Genomic DNA, 18160 nt, shown 5'->3' on the forward strand with positions numbered 1-18160 from the left:
ATAATAATAATAATAATAATAATAATAATAATAATAATAATAATAATAATAATAATAATAATAATAATAATAATAATGACAACAACAATCACAACAATAAAAACAACATTAATGGCAGATATCTTAAAAAACTGCTCAAAGTTGAGTTTCAATAAGAAACAGCCAGTGAGCTAGAAATACAGCGGGTTGAGCTTAGAAAATCATATTGGCATTAGGAGTTAAAAACGCACTACAGAAGTGCCGTAACAAAGGAATAGCATCTAGAACAATTTGGAAGGTTAGTTCGAGTTACCGTGCACAAATATCTGAGGAGAATGGGAGTTTGAATGAACCAATGAAAAGCGTAGATATTGCTAAACAGAGATAAATGACTTAATATTTGTGCAACCGAGCAAACCTTCTAGAACCGGGCTGGCCGCAACGAGGCTCGAGAGCCGCATGAGGCATTCTCGTGTGGCTCTTGACACCAAGCTTAAGAGTAAAATTAATTTATATAATTAATGGAAACCAACAACATCTCCCGGCCGGCGGCAGTCAGTAGCAGCGATGTGCGGCTTAACGTTATTTAATGATTTGAGATCACTTAAACCTTCATTTTCATTCCTGGAAAATCCTTTGCCTGTTGATGTTGTGGGCGATGGCTGTCCTGTTTCATTACCAATAACGAAGAATACAGCAGCTGTCAAGTTGGAGCTACTAGAACTGCAAGAGGACGAAGGAATAAAAGGACTCAAACAAAGTGGCATTTTTACCATAGATTTTTGGAAGAATGATCCAGAAGCAAAATACCCACTAACAAAAGAGTGTGGTAAGAGACTTATCTCAATCTTTGGGACTACATGTGTGTGAATCGCAGTATTCAACCCTTAAATTCATTAAATCTAAATATCGATCTGAAGTAACTGATGAACATTTAAGTGAAATTGTGCGAACTGTGCTTACCAATATCAGCAAAAATGAACACTCACAAGTACTTCTCAAAAGTAAATCTCATTCCTTGATCTGTACCTGAACAATAATGTTCTGTGTAGTGTAGAAAATAAAGGTTCCTTCATTTGTTATGAAATGAAAAAAGTGTCTTCATTTTATGAACCATTTTCTAAACCTGCTCCCACTTTTGTCTCCTAAATTTGCTCCTAAATTTGCAGCTCCCAAAATTAAGGTTAGTGGCCATCCCTGTTCTAGAAGGACTGGGAAAAGTATAAAAACCCTCATGTCAAGACGAAACTGGTTTTTTCTGCCACAAGTGATGGACAAGTGTTTTTAAGGTTTTTGCCTCTTGGTTCTGGTCGCATGTAGTTTGCAAGAAAGAATGTCAGAAGTCTGTGGGTTTAGTACATATCTTTCTACAGGAATTGTATGCGAGTAATAAACATTGAATTCCCTGAATAAAGGGCCCCAGGGGCTCTGAACTTTAGAGAGCGTAGGTTGGCGACCACAAGGCCCTTAGCTGAGTTCTGGCATTGCTTCCACTTACTTGCGGCATAGTCCTCATTTTCATCCATCCTATCCGACCTTCCTTGGTCAACTCTTGTTCTATTCTGACCCTTACAGGTATTAAGTTTGCGAATCCTAAGGAGTCTTTCATTTTCACGCCCTTTGTGGCCCTTGTCTTTGGCTGATACCTTTGTTTTTCAAAGTGCCAGATCCCTTCCATTTTCTACTTCTGATTAATGTTTAGAGGATGGCTGCCTAGTTGTGCTTCCTCTTAAAACAATAATCAGCACCCCCATCATGAATAAAGTATGTTGAGCTTTTTTTCTGTGAACTGTCTAAAAGAACAGTGAGTCTTTTTCTATAAGAATTCAACAAGTACTGTTCTGAGGAGTCTATGGGACTTACAGTTGAAAGAATGGTGTGTCAGCTCATTATTATACGATTATGAGTGTTTCAATGTCTTGGGAGGTGAAGGGTTCAAGCAGCACATCCATCCTCTCATGAACTCATTATAGAAGGCTCTGGGCTCAAATCCAAGGAGCAATTTTCAGTAATCGTTGGAGTTGAAGAGAGAAGAATTTCATCGCCTGAATTAAGTATCAAGTTGAGTCAAAGACTTGTTATCATTGTTATTGTTCTAGTTATAAAAAAGCCAATAATAAATGCATACATTTTTTTTTTTTGCTAGGGGCTTTACGTCGCACCGACACAGATAGGTCTTATGGCGACGATGGGATAGGAAAGGCCTAGGAGTTGGAAGGAAGCGGCCGTGGCCTTAATTAAGGTACAGCCCCAGCATTTGCCTGGTCATACATTTTTAAGAACTCTCAAATCAGAGTATGACAAAAATTTGATGATTAAAGTGCCACACTGTAAACTAGTGTTGTGTGTACATAGTCTAAAAATCTTTAATTAGTAAATAACAATGACAAGAATTAAGTTGTGTTATTTCTATAATGGCGCAGGAGCTGGACTAGGGAAATGGATGATGATAGTGATGATGATTTCTACAACAAACCCAAGTCCGCAGCCTGCCCATATTCCCAGGATACGACACATTCCAGACTTTTACAACTTCTTTCCTTCTCCTGATCCAATGTTGTACTTCAGTTTCTCATATCCCCTTTTGTCCCTATGGCTGCTATTACACTGTCAAAGAAATTTGTCTAAGATCTTTTGTTAAATATAATTATAAAACATGTGACAGTGTAATGGAGGAATATTTTATAATTTTATATAACTTAATTTAATTTCGCACAGTGTGCATAAGTAGAGGACATAATCTTCAGCACTAACACAGAATTTTGTCAGAGATATTTCTCTGCGATTACATGTCATTACGTGATATCTGTCACATGGGTTATCACAAAGTTTGCATACGCATAGTTCATCTAGTTGATGGTAGATGTCTCTCATGCAAGGGCGCCCATACCTGGCGGCAAGGTGGGGCCACGACCCCCCCCCCCCCCCCAGCTCTCAGGGAAAGGCAAAAATCTAGTCTAGTCAGGTGTTTTCCTCTCAAAAAAAATGATGTAAAAGTCAGTATTACGTAGAAGCAGTAGTACTGTTCCCCATCAACAGGAAGGGAAGACCGTGAGTTATTCCACCACAGAATACAAGTCGCCATTTTTCTTCCAAAATATTAAAAATACAACGTACCCCCAGGTCTGCCCCCCCCCCCCTACAAACTGTCATATGGGCGCTGATGCTCTCATGCAGATACGGTAGTGAAAACCATGAACCGCAAAACGCGTCATGATGTGTCTCAATGTTTAAGTGGCTTTTATCCATTCTCTGTTGATCACAGCAACTGTAGCACAAAATTTAGAAAATAATTCCTCTCTTTTTTTTTTTTTTGCATTTCTTGGAGTAGAGTCTCGTATGCTTCTGTTGATGGCAGGAATAGGTCGTATCCATTTATAAAATTTCTTTCATGCTATCTTTTGCAAAAGATTTGATTTGTTAAATCCCAAATGGTGGATTGTAAGTTCAGCTGGGATGTTCCTACCAAAAAACTGCTTATTTCCCCGTATGAAATTAATAAAATGTTGTACGATACAAGACACCAGGAATTTTTTTTAAAAAAGAAATTTAAGACAACAAAATGGATTAGGTAGCCAGTATTTGGGTGAAAAACTGAAAATGAATATGATGTTTACATTATAAATAATATTTCTTCTATTCGTTTAATTTTGATTATTGTAAGAAACTTCTTTTATTTTTCTGATAAATCATGTGAGATAACCTAAAACCATGTGGGTTTTAAACTTGCAGTATGAACAAGCAGGCAGATAGCAATTGAGGCTTTCATGGCTGGTGTTACAAATCATGGCAGTATTTTCCTGGCTTGTAGGCCGTGGTCTAGGAGCATGTGATGCTGCCAACGTTGCATCGAACTCTGCGATCGGCATTATCAAGGGTTCCAACTTACTTCGATAGCTGCGAAGCTCACAGTGGAATGGAGTGGTGTTGGAATTCCACCTCATTATATAGTGCAGGCTATGGTGCGCCACTTGCCTATTGCTCCGTCATGCTGGAGAGACGGTCAAAAATTAATGACAATGATGAAATGGAAGGGGTTGAGAATACTGCCCTGGTGAACACCAACTTTGATAGGAGAAGGTTTTGATATAGCTGCAGTGCATCTCACATAGTTGTTGGCATCAAATGCCATGAGGTTGTAATGTTGCCCAAATCAGATCTCTAGGTACTCTTGATCTCTCATGATTTGAGGTCACTCGTTCCCAAATCTTTACAGTGTGAGGCATGAGTGGAATGCCTCTGTTGTTTCCACAGTTTCTTGAATCTCAATTTTTCTTGTAAAATGGCAGTAAGAAACATTACTGGATCATTTTGGCATTGGCTCAACATTCTTGCTCTTGCTGAACAAAATTTGCAAAAACTTTATTCCAGTGTCGCCTCATCTCCTCAGGGCCTACTACTTTTCCACCCTTCATCTGGGGCACTGCTTCCTCAACTTCTTCAAAAGTGACATCACCAATGTCATCTCAGTTAACTTGGCCAACAATAGATGTTGTGTTCCAACTGACTTACTGATACAACATTTACCAACAGAACATGCAAAAGTTCTTCCATTACTGTAAATAATTACTATATCTACAGTCTGCCAGTAATATGATATTTGTATGTCAATTTCTGCATCTCCTGAGGTCAGTTTTCCATGTAAACTTCCATTAAATGAGGAATTTTGCTACACCTCTTCACCTCAAAACTGCACATCATGCTATTTTAATGAAGTCTGTATGATTCCCCTAAACTTAAAATATGAAAATCTATATTAATAAACATTAATAGTACCTAACAGCTAATGATGGCCATGTTCATATTCAAGCTCTCATTATACCATCAACGTCGTTGGCAGGTACTTGTTTCCGAGTTTATACTACATCTAACAATATAGTATGTTGCCCCACTCTTTCATTTATCAATAATTCCATACAAAAAAGAAGAATGTAGGAATCCATAAATAACCACCATGAAGCACAACATACCAATAGTTCAGGATCATCTTCATCTCCGGACAATTCTTCATCTGATGGAATATCTCGTAAACTGTCAGCCACCATAGCATCCAGATCAACTTTAGGTGGAGCAGAAGGGCGAACTGAAATTAAAATTGACAGTACAAGTTTATAAACAATGACTCCATAATAGAAGTACAATTAACAAAATATTATGAACAACAATTCAGGAGCTTTCTTACTGATACCACTTAAGTAATTTTCTAGATATTAAATTCTTGTTAGAATGAAGCGTTTGTGTTCTAGTAAAAAACCGTGCGAAAAAATTTAAGCCACGCCCAATTTACATTTGAAAACTTGCGAGCACGTCATTCTAACATGAATTTTTAACACAATAAAAAGTGTTAACAATGACACTGGTGTTTGCAAGTAACCTCCTCAATCTATATAAATAAAGTTGTAGGGGGTCCGCTGTCTGTAATTTTGTTTTGGCAATGTTTCAAATATTTATCCATTTTAGGTCAACACAAAACCGTATCTGAGGTTTTTATTTTTCGTCTCTGCTTATTTGTTCCACCATCACGGCGAAACGGCTGGATAGACCTCAACCAAACTTCGTATTTAGAGTATACTCATCCCGAGGAACATTTCGATATGCAAATGACTTTAGAATGTCTGAACAGACAGGGAGTTTATAGGAAAACCAGAACAGTTTTCTCTCACACTATTGATTTTCTGTAAAATCCGTGGACTATATGTGAAACGTCCCTCCTCCTCCTCCTTCTTCTTCTTCTTCTTCTTCTTCTTCTTCTTCTTCTTCTTCTTCTTCTTCTTCTTCTTCTTCTTCTTCTTCTTCTTCTTCTTCTTCTTCTTCTTCTTCTTCTTCTTCTTCTTCTTCTTCTTCTTCTTCTTCTTCTTCTTCTTCTTCTTCTTCTTCTTCTTCTTCTTCTTCTTCTTCTTCTCGTTTCCGAATTTGGCCGCCTATGGACCGCATTGAACTTAAGGCTTTCTCTTCTTCTTCTTCTTCTCCCAGAACCTCTTTATTCTTTCACTTCTGATCTTCCTTTCTTTCTCAGATATGACCAGTTTGGGTCTACATTTTGGTGGTTTCTCCTGGAATGTTTTGATGCTGTCCACTCGACTCCTAAATTCTTTTCTGTTGTGAACCATATCCACTGTAAGTCCACTTTCTTTTGCATCTCTTTTTACCTCTTCCACCCACTTCGTCGAAGCTTTTAGTCCAGTGATGTACTTTAATATTTTCTTAGTTAGCCGTTTCTCATCCATTCTTTCTAGATGCCCACAGAACGTCCCTTCATTATAAACAACTTTTGTTATGTAAATAATTTCGCTTACTTTTCAATTGACGGAGAAACATGCTATTTTCTGCAGGTCTCATGCTCTGCACTGAGCGCCCAATAGACCGACAACGAACCTACAAGTTACCATGGCAACGTCTCTGACTGCTTGCCAGCAGGGAAGTAATATATTGCCATTTTCGTCATCAATCCTATAAACTCGTGGTTGTTCCTTGGGTAGAAAGCAAGAGAGATGTTAATCAGCCATTCTGCGGGATATTGGCAGATTACTGTTGGAGGTTACAATTGTCTTCAGATGGCACTAAGGGGCGTTGTTAATATTTGAACAGTACTGCGGAGTGTAACCCATTATTCCACAACGTAAGGTGTTTTCTGGTATTTGCTATTATTTTTACTGTATTTCTATTCTACTTCTGTTTTCTGCTTTAATTTCTTGTCTCTGCCTTGCCTCTTTAGGCTTAAGTCATCCTCTTATCTGTTTATCTAAGAATCCATGCGCCTGAATTTCTCCTTGGCTGCCGCCTTCTTATATCTGTAACTCATACCATCACAATTTATTGAGGGTATTTTATTTTCCAATACAGAGATCTACAGCTATGGTACTTTGATTTATTGTCGTGTTTTGATTGTTGATACATTAGATAGTGCTGCATTTCTCGATTATAATCAAATATCTCCAACTCGATTGTGATTGGCATAGAGAAGGGGGGGGGCCTGTCTTTATAATGAAAACTCCATCTCTACTGTGAATGGGGGATGCGAAGTGAGCCTGCCGTTATAGGTAAAAACTCCCGAACTTGACTGTGATGGCAGTAGGGAATGTGGCCTGCCATTATTGTCAAATCTTCCCCAATGCCTGCCTTACATCGGAAACAAAGTATGGTGTCCTCCCCGTCTTGTTTTTCGGATAGCGCTAAGAGACATGCAATTTAATATAATCTTACTCACTGTCTTTACAGTAATTTAAGGAGAAATCCATATACAATGCAGAATAATGTAGCGAAGCATGGGAATATTTGCTAGTTTGTACAGGAACATGTTGAAATCCACTTTCATCTTAATACAACTGAGCCTTAAAACACAGGGTTATTCAAAAGAAATGGTGCAAAATTAATATTTTTATCCTTAACTGAACAAACCCCAATAGTATTGACATGAAAGGACAGAAGAACTCTCTAAGTGTAAAAAGCACAACAGGTATTCGATATAGGCACCATTGCTTACATGGCAGATGCCTAAACATAACTTCTGCCCATTCCAGATACATTTCAGCATATCCTTGGATATTGACTCCACTGTAGCACATATGTGTTACTGCAGCTCATTCAGTTGTTATGGCAATGGAGGCACAACATGGCATCACTGATATATCCCCACACATACACACACAAAAAAGACATGTTGCAGGGCAATGTTAGTAAGTTCTCATTTTTGGCACAGCTGTCTCAACATCTTTGTTGAGTAGTATTTAGATATCAACAACATCTCTGTGAAAATGTAGAAGACTTTTATCCATGGTGAAAGATTTCATCAGAAAGATCTTCTTTCAGTTGAGGAATAAATTATCATGTCCAGGCTGAAGGGATCACACATTTTGCATTCCAGTGTCTCATTCAAAACTTGCTAATCCACTCATTTTCAGGTACACAGGGTGGTCGGAAACAACGTGAACCAGGTATATGAGAATAAGATAGTTGGTCATACTGATAAATAACTTCAAATAAATAATTTGATATCTCGCATAGTTGTCATTTTTTTTAATTATTGCTATTTGCTTTTTTTATGTCGCACCGACACAGACAAGTCTCATGGCGATGATGGAACAGGAAAGGCCCAGGAATGGAAGGAAGTGGCCATGGTCTTAAGGTACAGCCCCAGCATTTGCCTGGTGTGAAAATGGGAAACCACGGAAAACCAGTTGTCATTTTATCAGTTGCTGAAGTTAGCTAATCAGATCACTTCGTGGAAGAATTCAAATGGGCTTTGTGAGGCGGTGTTGCTAAATTTGCAAGTAGCTTGGACCAGCCTAAGAGCCATGCCAAGAAATCGGCATCAAACACAAAAACACCATGGGTTTCAGCCGGTGTCACCGCAGCGTACTTGCATGCCACGATCTTGTCAGCTTGGAGATCCATGTTCATATCAATCCCCTAGCAAAATTCTTTTCCTTCACTGAGTGCTCTAAAGCCGATCATAAGCTACGTGCAGATTTAGCAACACCACCTTGTAAAGCACATTTGATTTTGCCTGCAGAGCGATCTTATTGGCTAACTTTGGCAGCTGATAAAATAACACTGGCGTGAGATATAAAATTATTTTTTTCAAATTATTTTTGTCAGTATGACCAACCCTCTAATGCTCATATACTCGGTTCATGTTGTTTCCGATCACCCTGTATAAGCAACAAGAGGTTCTGAATGGATTTACTCAATATCCAATGCAGTTCCTATGAAGTAAATGTTTACTGAATTTGGTCTAAAAATTACACAACAGCAATGGCAGTTTCAGCGGAAGAATCTCAAAATTTTCAACTTTGAATAAATGTAATAAAAAAATAACAACAAAAGAAACTAATCAGAAGAAACAAGTCACCATGAGAATGTAACTGTAATTTCAACTGCATTAAATAACGATTCCCACAGAATTATCAAACACCAACTTGGATTGTATTATCAGAAATGTGAACAGCCATATCACCTTGCTCCATGCTGCCTCAGCAGGCATGCCATCCCTGCTGCAACACAACATATCACTGTTTGAATCCTTTTCACTGGACACCCATACATAACATGTTCTTTGCTATGATATAAGAAGTATTCAATTCCCACTTTCCCAATTTTTCCATCGTACTGCGTTTTATGTTATCATTAGAGCAAAGATTCATCTATATACATATAAAATATGAATTTTGTCTGTACATTGCTCGGAATGTAAAAATAATGGCATATCTGTATCGCTCATGTCCTCAGCAACAAGAAAAAGCACTTTTTTTTTTTTTTTTTGTTATTATTGGGTCTATCAATAAATGCTACATAACTAAAGTTATATAGAATTACATTTCCGATCATTTATGTCTTATACAGTTTTACCATACTGGCTATGATAGCCGAGATATTAATGAATTTGTATTTGTATTGCTAAGTCCATATCAACGACAAGCCACAAGAAAATGGGTAAACAGAATTTAATGAAAATCGGTCTATGGTCTAAGCTATAAACAATTTTATTCACCTTGGATGAAATGGTAGTTTAGGGGAAGGCACCTACAATTTAATTTTTAAATGCCTATGTTACTGGTCCTATCGAAAAGTACTACATAACAAAAGTTATAGAGAATACAATTTCCGATCAGTTATGTTTTATTTCAGTTTTACCATACCGACTATGAGAAGAGTGGTATTTCAGAGTCAGAAGAAAACTAAGGCCTACAATACCGAAAGCTCATAAAATATATCAAAAATAACATTACACTGACCACTGTTTGTTGTGATATTCTTTGTCTCTTATGCTGCCACTCAATTCCGATAGATGAGATTGCTGCTGCATACCAAGTAAAACAGCCTGCCTGAATATTTGTGGGAAATAGCTGGGGGGTTAAATAACTTTCTTCTTTAGCAGGCCATTCCTCTGGTTTATATATTTTCTGATACTGCTGGTACTAACACACTGGTTCATCATAGTATTCCAGCTATTCAATCCCTATTCTAACGCACTGATTGGAATGATCAGTGTGCACATTTAACAGAAGGCTCGCTTATAACCTGGTCTAGAATTACAATTTTCGCCTATTCCAAATTATAGCACCACAATTCAGTAAATAACTTAAAATTCAATCTTGAAAAGAGTCGTTTCTTAAGAAAAGCTTTTTCCTCTTCACTTTTATTCAATAATACATTCATTTTAGTAGAAATTAGCAGCAAAGAGGGGGTTTCTCCTCTGGCTTGGAGGAAAAATTTACCTCCAAGTCAGATAGTTTTTCCCCCCGCCAGTGTTGTGAATTGAGCTTTTCCGACTCAGAGTATTCCTATTAAACAGATGAGTAAAAGGGATAGATTTTGGCTTCGGACTCTACACTATCGTCTCCACCCGCGAAATTAAAGAGTGTTTACGGCTCACAGCTGTCTGCGGCCTTGTCATTCCAGCTCTAGATCGTTGGACTGTTAGATCGGCAGCATAGTACTGTTCACTAAAAGTGAGAAAATGTGTGTTTTTTCATTTGATCGAGTATTTCATATTATAATAGCATTGCTTTTAATCACAGCATTCTACTGGCATCATTGTATGACCTATGTTGATTTCAATTGGGAAAACCACTAAGTCAGTCATTCTAAGGATGTAAAAAGGCAGGTGGAGAGTGAGTGTCTGACATTATAATGAAAACTCCCCAACTTGATTTTGACTGATGGTAGGCCCTAGGGAAGAGGGCCTACCATTACAATGAAAATTCCCTAACCCTGTCTTCACATAAGAAAAGACGTTTGGTGACCTCCCCGTCGCATTTCTAAGGAAACGTTAGAGCTATGCAATTTAAAACAATCTTACTGACAACATGTACCCTACCTAACCTAGAATTCTGTATGCAATTTAGAATGTTATAGTGAAGCACGGATACATCAGCTAGTAGACACTAAAATTACCCAAAACAGGCAAATATACACTTAAAAATTGCAAAATAAGCACTGAAAACCAACCCGAATATACCATCTTCTCAGCATTAATAAATTAGTCAGCATATGTGAATTATGCCACTCAGCTAAAAGTTTTACGCCAAGGAAACAAGTGGTCACCAAAATCAGGAAATGGTACAAGTTGTTGTTGTTGTTGTTGTTGTTGTTGTTGTTGTTTTTACAATTACAATTACAATTACAATTGAAGACAATGTTATCCCTTCCAGACAATAATTATGTCAAAAGGACACTTCAAATGAATCTTAGCACATGTTACAATGGGCAACCAGATATTGTTCCAAATTTTGAACAGTAAATCTTTGCCTGTTATCAGCTAATCAGTAAATTTTTAAACTGAGAAAATGACCCTTCCACTTCACATTAATTCAGGTATGTAAGAGCAGATAGCTCTGCTGGGGTGAAACTAGGTGGTGTGCTACAGCTTGCCCTTTGAGAACAGCAGCAATGGCCAAAGCATCCTCCCAGCTGTGATTCCTCTGCATTATACTGTAAAATTTGGTACTGATCTCATCTCCTATCACTCCACTAAGATTAACAATGATCGCCTCCACCTCACGAACATTCCCTACAGTCTTCGTGATACCGCTGAAAATCCTCTCTCTCACTCTCTCTCTCCCCCCCACCCTACAGCAGGGTGCAGACTCAAGGCCAGCTCGCTCCAAGCAGAATCAGAGGACAGAAAGAACACTGTTGTCCTTTATTCACATTTCAGTGCCTGTCTTTGGTAGCTACCTGCAAAGAATGCCTACTTTCAGTGGCTATCTGGTAAAGAAAACTAACACAGTAGAGATGGATGGAAAAATTTGAGAAGGGCATAATGAATATAGAAGCAAAAGTGAAACTCATTATGAATATGACATTTGTCTTGAAGAACTGGCAACAACAAGCAGTTGTTTGTTCCTGGGTGTGTGTGCATAGTTTGACATCGTGAAGGACCCATTTGCTCAGCACAAACCTCAATGACAAACAGCTTGTCAATTACGATTTTGGCTACCGTCCTTTTGGTTCTGCAAGGTCTCTTCTATCTATCTCAACGATACATGTTACTCAGCAAAACAGACTTTTACCAAACACACAAGATTGTATGTGTAACAGCTCAGGTCCAATATTTTAGATTAATACCAATGGCAATCCCACATATGACAAAATTTGACTAGTGGACTTTAAATTCAGTAATTATAGTATTATAGACAGAAAGAATTTTTTGCCCCTTTTGTGAAATACTTTGTAATATGTACGTAATATTTTTAAAGTGTTAATTTTATTTTATTTACACTATATATTGTCAATTTTAGTCCATGGCTGAAGATGACCCATAACGAGGTCAAAACCAGTCCCATTGTATAAGTGATTTGACATCATATTAAATAATACTAATATAATATAATGGGTCTCTTACTGGACATTATAAATTTTCAGGCTCATTCCTGTTGCCAGCGTTTCACCCCAGTGTGCTAATTTGGGCTCATCCGTTGGTAAATACTAGTAGCACACCAACCAGGAAGCATGGCTAGTGCATACCGTGGAGGCCACTGCAGAGGCTATTTGAAGCTACCGGCAGTGCCAATGCACTTTGAGAGACCTTGTCTCTTTTGCAAAAGAGACCGGCAGTGCCAATGCTTCTGATAGCTTCTGCCGGTAGCTTCAAATAACCTTCACAGTGACCTCCATGGTATGCATTAGCCATGCATTTTGGTAGGTGTGCTACTTACCAACTGATGAACCCAAATTTGCACATTAACGCGAAACGCTGGCAACAGGAATGAGTTAGCCTGAAAATTTATAATGTCCAATAACGGACCCATTATATTAGTATTATAAATGTACTCATTCGGGACAAATGATTCAGGTTCCCTAAGGGAACCTATATCCATATCATATTAAATAGTATTGAATAGATGGACCTTCGTTTAATTTCTTATTAATGTGAATGTTTGTCAATACAGATCATGATGAAGTTTATATTGTACGATATAGTAGCTGGTGATGTGGGAGATTCTTCCCCACTGGTTCTCTGAGAAATATGCCTGCCAAACCCTAATGTTTACCAGTGTATGTCTGTCCTGTGTGCCCATCAGTACATCAGTACAGACTGATTTAAGTGTGACTCTGGTGTACTCGCTTCCATTGCTTCTGCCAAATCTGCTAACAAAGAAGCAGCAGTCATGTGAAACTTCCTTTTTAAAAGTCTTAAGGCCAAGTCACAAGAGAACTTTCTGTGACCAACTGGCAGAAAAATATTTTAATCTGGTGAAAACTTGTTATCACTCTTCAGACTAGATAGCACACTGTTGTTATTCTGTGTAATGCATTGTCAGCAATATATACTTCTGCAGATAGTAGTGAAACACAGTTGTGATGACATGGGCTCTTCTTTTCCTAATGAGATCCGCAAGAATGAGAAAATTATACTGTCTGGGAGCAGTCAGATATAATTCCAAAAAAACGCTCATGTCAATTTGACAATGACTGGGCAAGTTGGCTGTGCGGTTAGGGGCGCGTGGCTGTGAGGTTGCATCCGGGAGATAGTGGGTTTGAACCCCACTATCAGCAGCCCTGAAAATGGTTTTCCGTGGTTTCCATTTACATAGCAGGCAAATGCTGGGGCTGTGCCTTCCCACTCCTAAGCCTTTCCTATCCCTTTGTCGCCATAATACCTATGTGTGTCGGTGCGACGTAAAACAAGTAGCCATTTAAAGTAATAAACTTCAAGGTTGGGTTTCGTATTGAGTTAAGACTTAAAATCAATACAAGAATTATTGCTCCACCTTCTCAATACTTAAAATCATTTAACGTTTATCAAAACATTACAATATGATAGTGTCAGGTATTAGTTTCGATCTGTTTTTTTGGACCATCATCAGCCTAGCCAAAATTACATGCAAATGACATAATCTAAAATGATATGGATGAACAAGAGGATGGATGGTGATGGAATGACATACAAGTAAAACCTTAGGCTATACATAAATTACACTGAATATAACCAAAATATGTTAAAATTAACAGATGAATAAAATCATTGTGATGTCGCTTAAAATTTCTTGATGCCAAAGTCTTAGGTTGACGGTTGAACTCGTGTTGCACACTTAAATTCGAGTGAAATCTTAAGTTTCTGGAAAGTTCTGAGAGTGAGTTCCACTATGGCGCAGAACTTATTAGTATGAACCCCGAACTTCCTACGGCCAGAGCCCTCCCCAAAATTCATAAAGCTGGTGTGCCCATTCGCCCAATTATCAACTTTAGACCGAGTCCCCTGTATAAAACTACGCACTTTATTCATAAGTTTCTAAGTAAAAATTACCTTTTTTCATCTAAGAAGTCGGTTAGAAACTCCTTCGAATTAATAGACAAACTTAATAATTTCAACATGCAAACTGACTATTCACTCCATTTTGACATCGTTAATATGTACCCCAGTATACCTATTTCTAAACTAATTCCCATCATCAAAAATAATCTACAAAAAACGGTCACCTGAGTAAACTGGAAATCCAAGATTTTATTACATTGCTCAAATTGGTAGTCAACAACAACTTTTTTTACGTTTAATGGTACTATTTACAAACAAAACGGTCTAGCAATGGGTTCACCGGCTTCCGGGATTCTCGCAGAAATCTATCTAGACTTTCTCGAGAACACAAAAATCAACAATAAATTTGATAACATCCTCTTTTGGGCCAGATACGTCGACGATGTCCTTGCAGTTATTAACAAGAATCTTCAAGATGTTAACACCACACTTCAAACATTAAATAACATCGATCCTCACATTAAGTTCACTTTGGAGTCAGAAGTAGATCAAAATATTAATTTTTTGGATCTCACCATTACTAGACAACAGGAATCCTTAACCTACAAGATATATAGAAAACCTACCCAATCGGCTGTCACAATCCGACAAGATTCATTTCATCCTTTCCCTCAGAAAAAAGCAACTTATAATAGTCTTATACATAGAGCATTTAACGTACCCATGAACAAAAAAGATTTTCACACTGAACTGAATACTATCCGTTACATCGCTAGATTCAATGGCTATAATAATCAATTCATAGAAAATATCATTAGTAAACACAAATTCCGACCTAAGACCATGCTTAAAGAAGAACCATCTAAACATGACTCTTTCCCCACTTTTACCTATGTCAATGGAATTCACATAATTACTTATATTCTAAAGAAAAAAGGCATGAAAATAGCCTTCAAAACCAGCAACGACAATATGCAAATCTTACATAACACTTCACATATTAATAAAATAATAATAATTAATAAAATAAATAATCAGGTGTCTACAGAATTAGATGTAACACATGTTCAAATATTTCTTACATAGGGCAGACGGGTAAGAGTTTTAATATTAGATACTCTGAGCATTTTAACGCAGCTAAATACAACAAATTTTCAGCCATCGGCCAACATATGGTCGATTATAACCATAGTTTCACGAACATTGAACAGACATGGACATACTCGAAATAGTTAAAAAGGGACCTCTACTCAACATAATTGAGAGCTTTTACATACATTTGGATCAATATTTTAATGCCAACTATAGTCTTAACGAAATTACCGAGAAACGCAACATTTTATTCGATCTTTTTATTTCCTATTATAAGAAAAACAAATCAGCTGTTCATAACCCTTTCTTTAAATCAATTAAGGGTCCTCTTCCCCCACAAATACCATTAACTTCCCTCTCTCCTAACCCGCCCTGAACCATTTCACCTTCCTTCCCTCCCGTCTCCTTCCACATTTACGTCATCCTTCCCCTCCGCGTCCCTCTCTCTTCTCTCCTCTCTTGCTGATCTATGCTGCGTGACGCTCACTCAGCCTGATGCACTCCTTCCAGCAGCTTGTTTTCAAAAAAAAGCGCAAGGTGAGTACTCGTTATTTTAACCTCCTCCCTCCCTTTCTACTTTCTCTATTAGATTTTTCGAGTTAATTCTAATTTTGTTCTTCAGGTTCTTTGGGTTCCGACTGAATTGAGACTTCCTTTAAACACAGCAACTGTTCATGCTACATAGAACAAGTCCAGCTTTCTCAATTCGTCAAGTTTACATTCGTCATATTGGACATTTCCCTCTGCACCATAGTGGAACTCGCTCTCAGAACTTTCCAGAAACTTAAGATTTCACTCGAATTTAAGTGTGCAACACGAGTTCAACCGTCAACCTAAGACTTTGGCATCAAGAAATTTTAAGCGACATCACAATGATTTTATTCATCTGTTAACTTTAACATATTTTGGTTATATTCAGTGTAATTTATGTATAGCCTAAGGTTTTACTTGTATGTCATTCCATCACCATCCATCCTCTTGTTCATCCGTATCATTTTAGATTATGTCTTTTGCTTGTAATTTTGGCTAGGCTGATGATGGTCCAAAAAGCAGATCAAAACTAATACCTGACACCATCATATTGTAATGTTTTGATAAACGTTAAATGATTTTAAGTATTGAGAAGGTGGAGCAATAAATCTTGTATTCATTTTAAGTAAAACAAGTGGAAAAAAACTGACAATGTTAAATCTACACTGTGAATTGGAGTTCTTTATTTTTTAAAAAAATAATTTGCGTTTGCTGGCGAGATGTAGTGTTTACAGTGCACTATGACTTCTGGTATGGGCTATATCAAATTTGTTACTTTCATTGACCTGTCTCAGTCTCATCCTTGGCTTTGACAATATGAAAGTGACTGAGGTATGAGTGATGCTAGTAATACTATTCCTTATGCATCCAGTCCCTGTTATGAATGATGTGAAAATATTGCTCATAGAGTCAGTTGGTGCATGCATTTCAGTGGGCTTGGCAGACTGATATGTAATAGCAACGGCTGGCTCGGTGAGGAAAGCAACGGGAAACTACCTCACTCCTCATTTCCCTAGTACGCCTCTTCAGTGACGCCTAGGCTATTTATGACAGCTGTTGGCAGAGTTGCAGAGGATCAAACCAGCTTTCGGGCTGAATACCCAACAACACAACATAAAAATAACTTTTCCAATGTATTGGCAAATGTTTTCACAGAGATGGTGTTGTCTTCCTGCAGTTTAAAGTTTGATCTGATAGATGAAGCAAAGATCCAGAAATTATTTTTCATTCGGATAATTTTTTCCTCTTTACTGAAAAAGTAAGAATTCCAAATGGGTGTCCCTTTCCCGAGGTCAGGTCACATACCTGTTGCGACTTCTTTGTAGACTTCAGTAGAGCTACTAATGTAATCCATATTATTTTGATATATCTGTAATAGTTCAGACAGTGTATTCCCTTTCAAGGATTGCAGAAATGCAATTTTGTTGATCTGTTCCACTTTTATTTGAACTGCTTACTCCCCATGTAAGCTAGCATAATTATAATGTAGCCTATCATAATCTGGAAGAAATAAGCTTTCTAATGGTGATAGAATTACTGAAATTGGTGGAAAGTTTCCCAAAATTCCCTTCCATATACAAACTCATAAACTTCCTCTCTTTATAATAGTAGTACATATAACGTTATATTGGTTTTACGTCTCACTAGCTACTTTACGGTTTTCAGAGATGTTGAGGTCCAGAATTTTGCCCTGCACGAGTTTTGGTAAATCTACCAATATGAGGCTTGTGCACCTTCAAATACCACCAGACCTGGGATAAAACCTGCATCTAGAACTCTACCATCATGTTTCCACCACCTACATTATTTATATCTGGGACATCTCATAAGCCAAACTTCTTTTTCAATCTGTTTTACGTTGCACCAACAAATAGAGGTCTTACGGCAACAATAGGAAAGGACATGGCAAGGAATAAGAAGGGAGCAACCGTGGCTTTAAACAAAGAACAGCTCCAGCATTTGCCTGGTGTGAAAGTGGGAAATCATAGGAAACCATCTTCAGTGAATCACTGTACACTTCTATCACTACTCAGCACAGCAATTTTTGTTTTAAGGGAAAGCACAACTAAATAACCATCTCCGAGGTGTGACCATTTGAAGGGTGGTGGTACCAGCAAAAGAAAGCAACGGGCCACCGAGGATATGAAAATTAAAGAATCCCACATATTGCACATCTAGGTTACACTTTCCCATCCAGTTCGCATTTTGAGGAAGGTGAAAATCATTCAAAAATGATGTGAAATGATACCTTAAGTATATTAGAAGAAAGATCTTTCCTTTATGCTTGCCAGGGTCCCACCAACCTGTCCCTAGAAGTATTCTTTCTTATACAGAAAAATGAAATCCGGCACTACAACG

At 37.8% G+C, this 18160-nt stretch overlaps 1 protein-coding gene across 2 annotated transcripts in view; it reads right to left on the reverse strand.

Annotated features, from left to right (window-relative positions):
- l(2)gd1 (lethal (2) giant discs 1) overlaps positions 1-18160 on the reverse strand; it is a 107276-nt gene that overhangs the window by 85758 nt on the left and 3358 nt on the right. For both annotated transcript variants that reach the window (XM_067145132.2, XM_067145131.2), the window contains exon 3: positions 4950-5062. In XM_067145132.2, coding sequence (XP_067001233.2) covers positions 4950-5062 — 113 coding nt within the window. The remainder of the gene's footprint in view (positions 1-4949; positions 5063-18160) is intronic.

Source organism: Anabrus simplex, chromosome 4, assembly GCF_040414725.1.
Source record: "Anabrus simplex isolate iqAnaSimp1 chromosome 4, ASM4041472v1, whole genome shotgun sequence".
In the NCBI taxonomy this organism is placed as follows: Eukaryota; Metazoa; Arthropoda; class Insecta; order Orthoptera; family Tettigoniidae; genus Anabrus; species Anabrus simplex.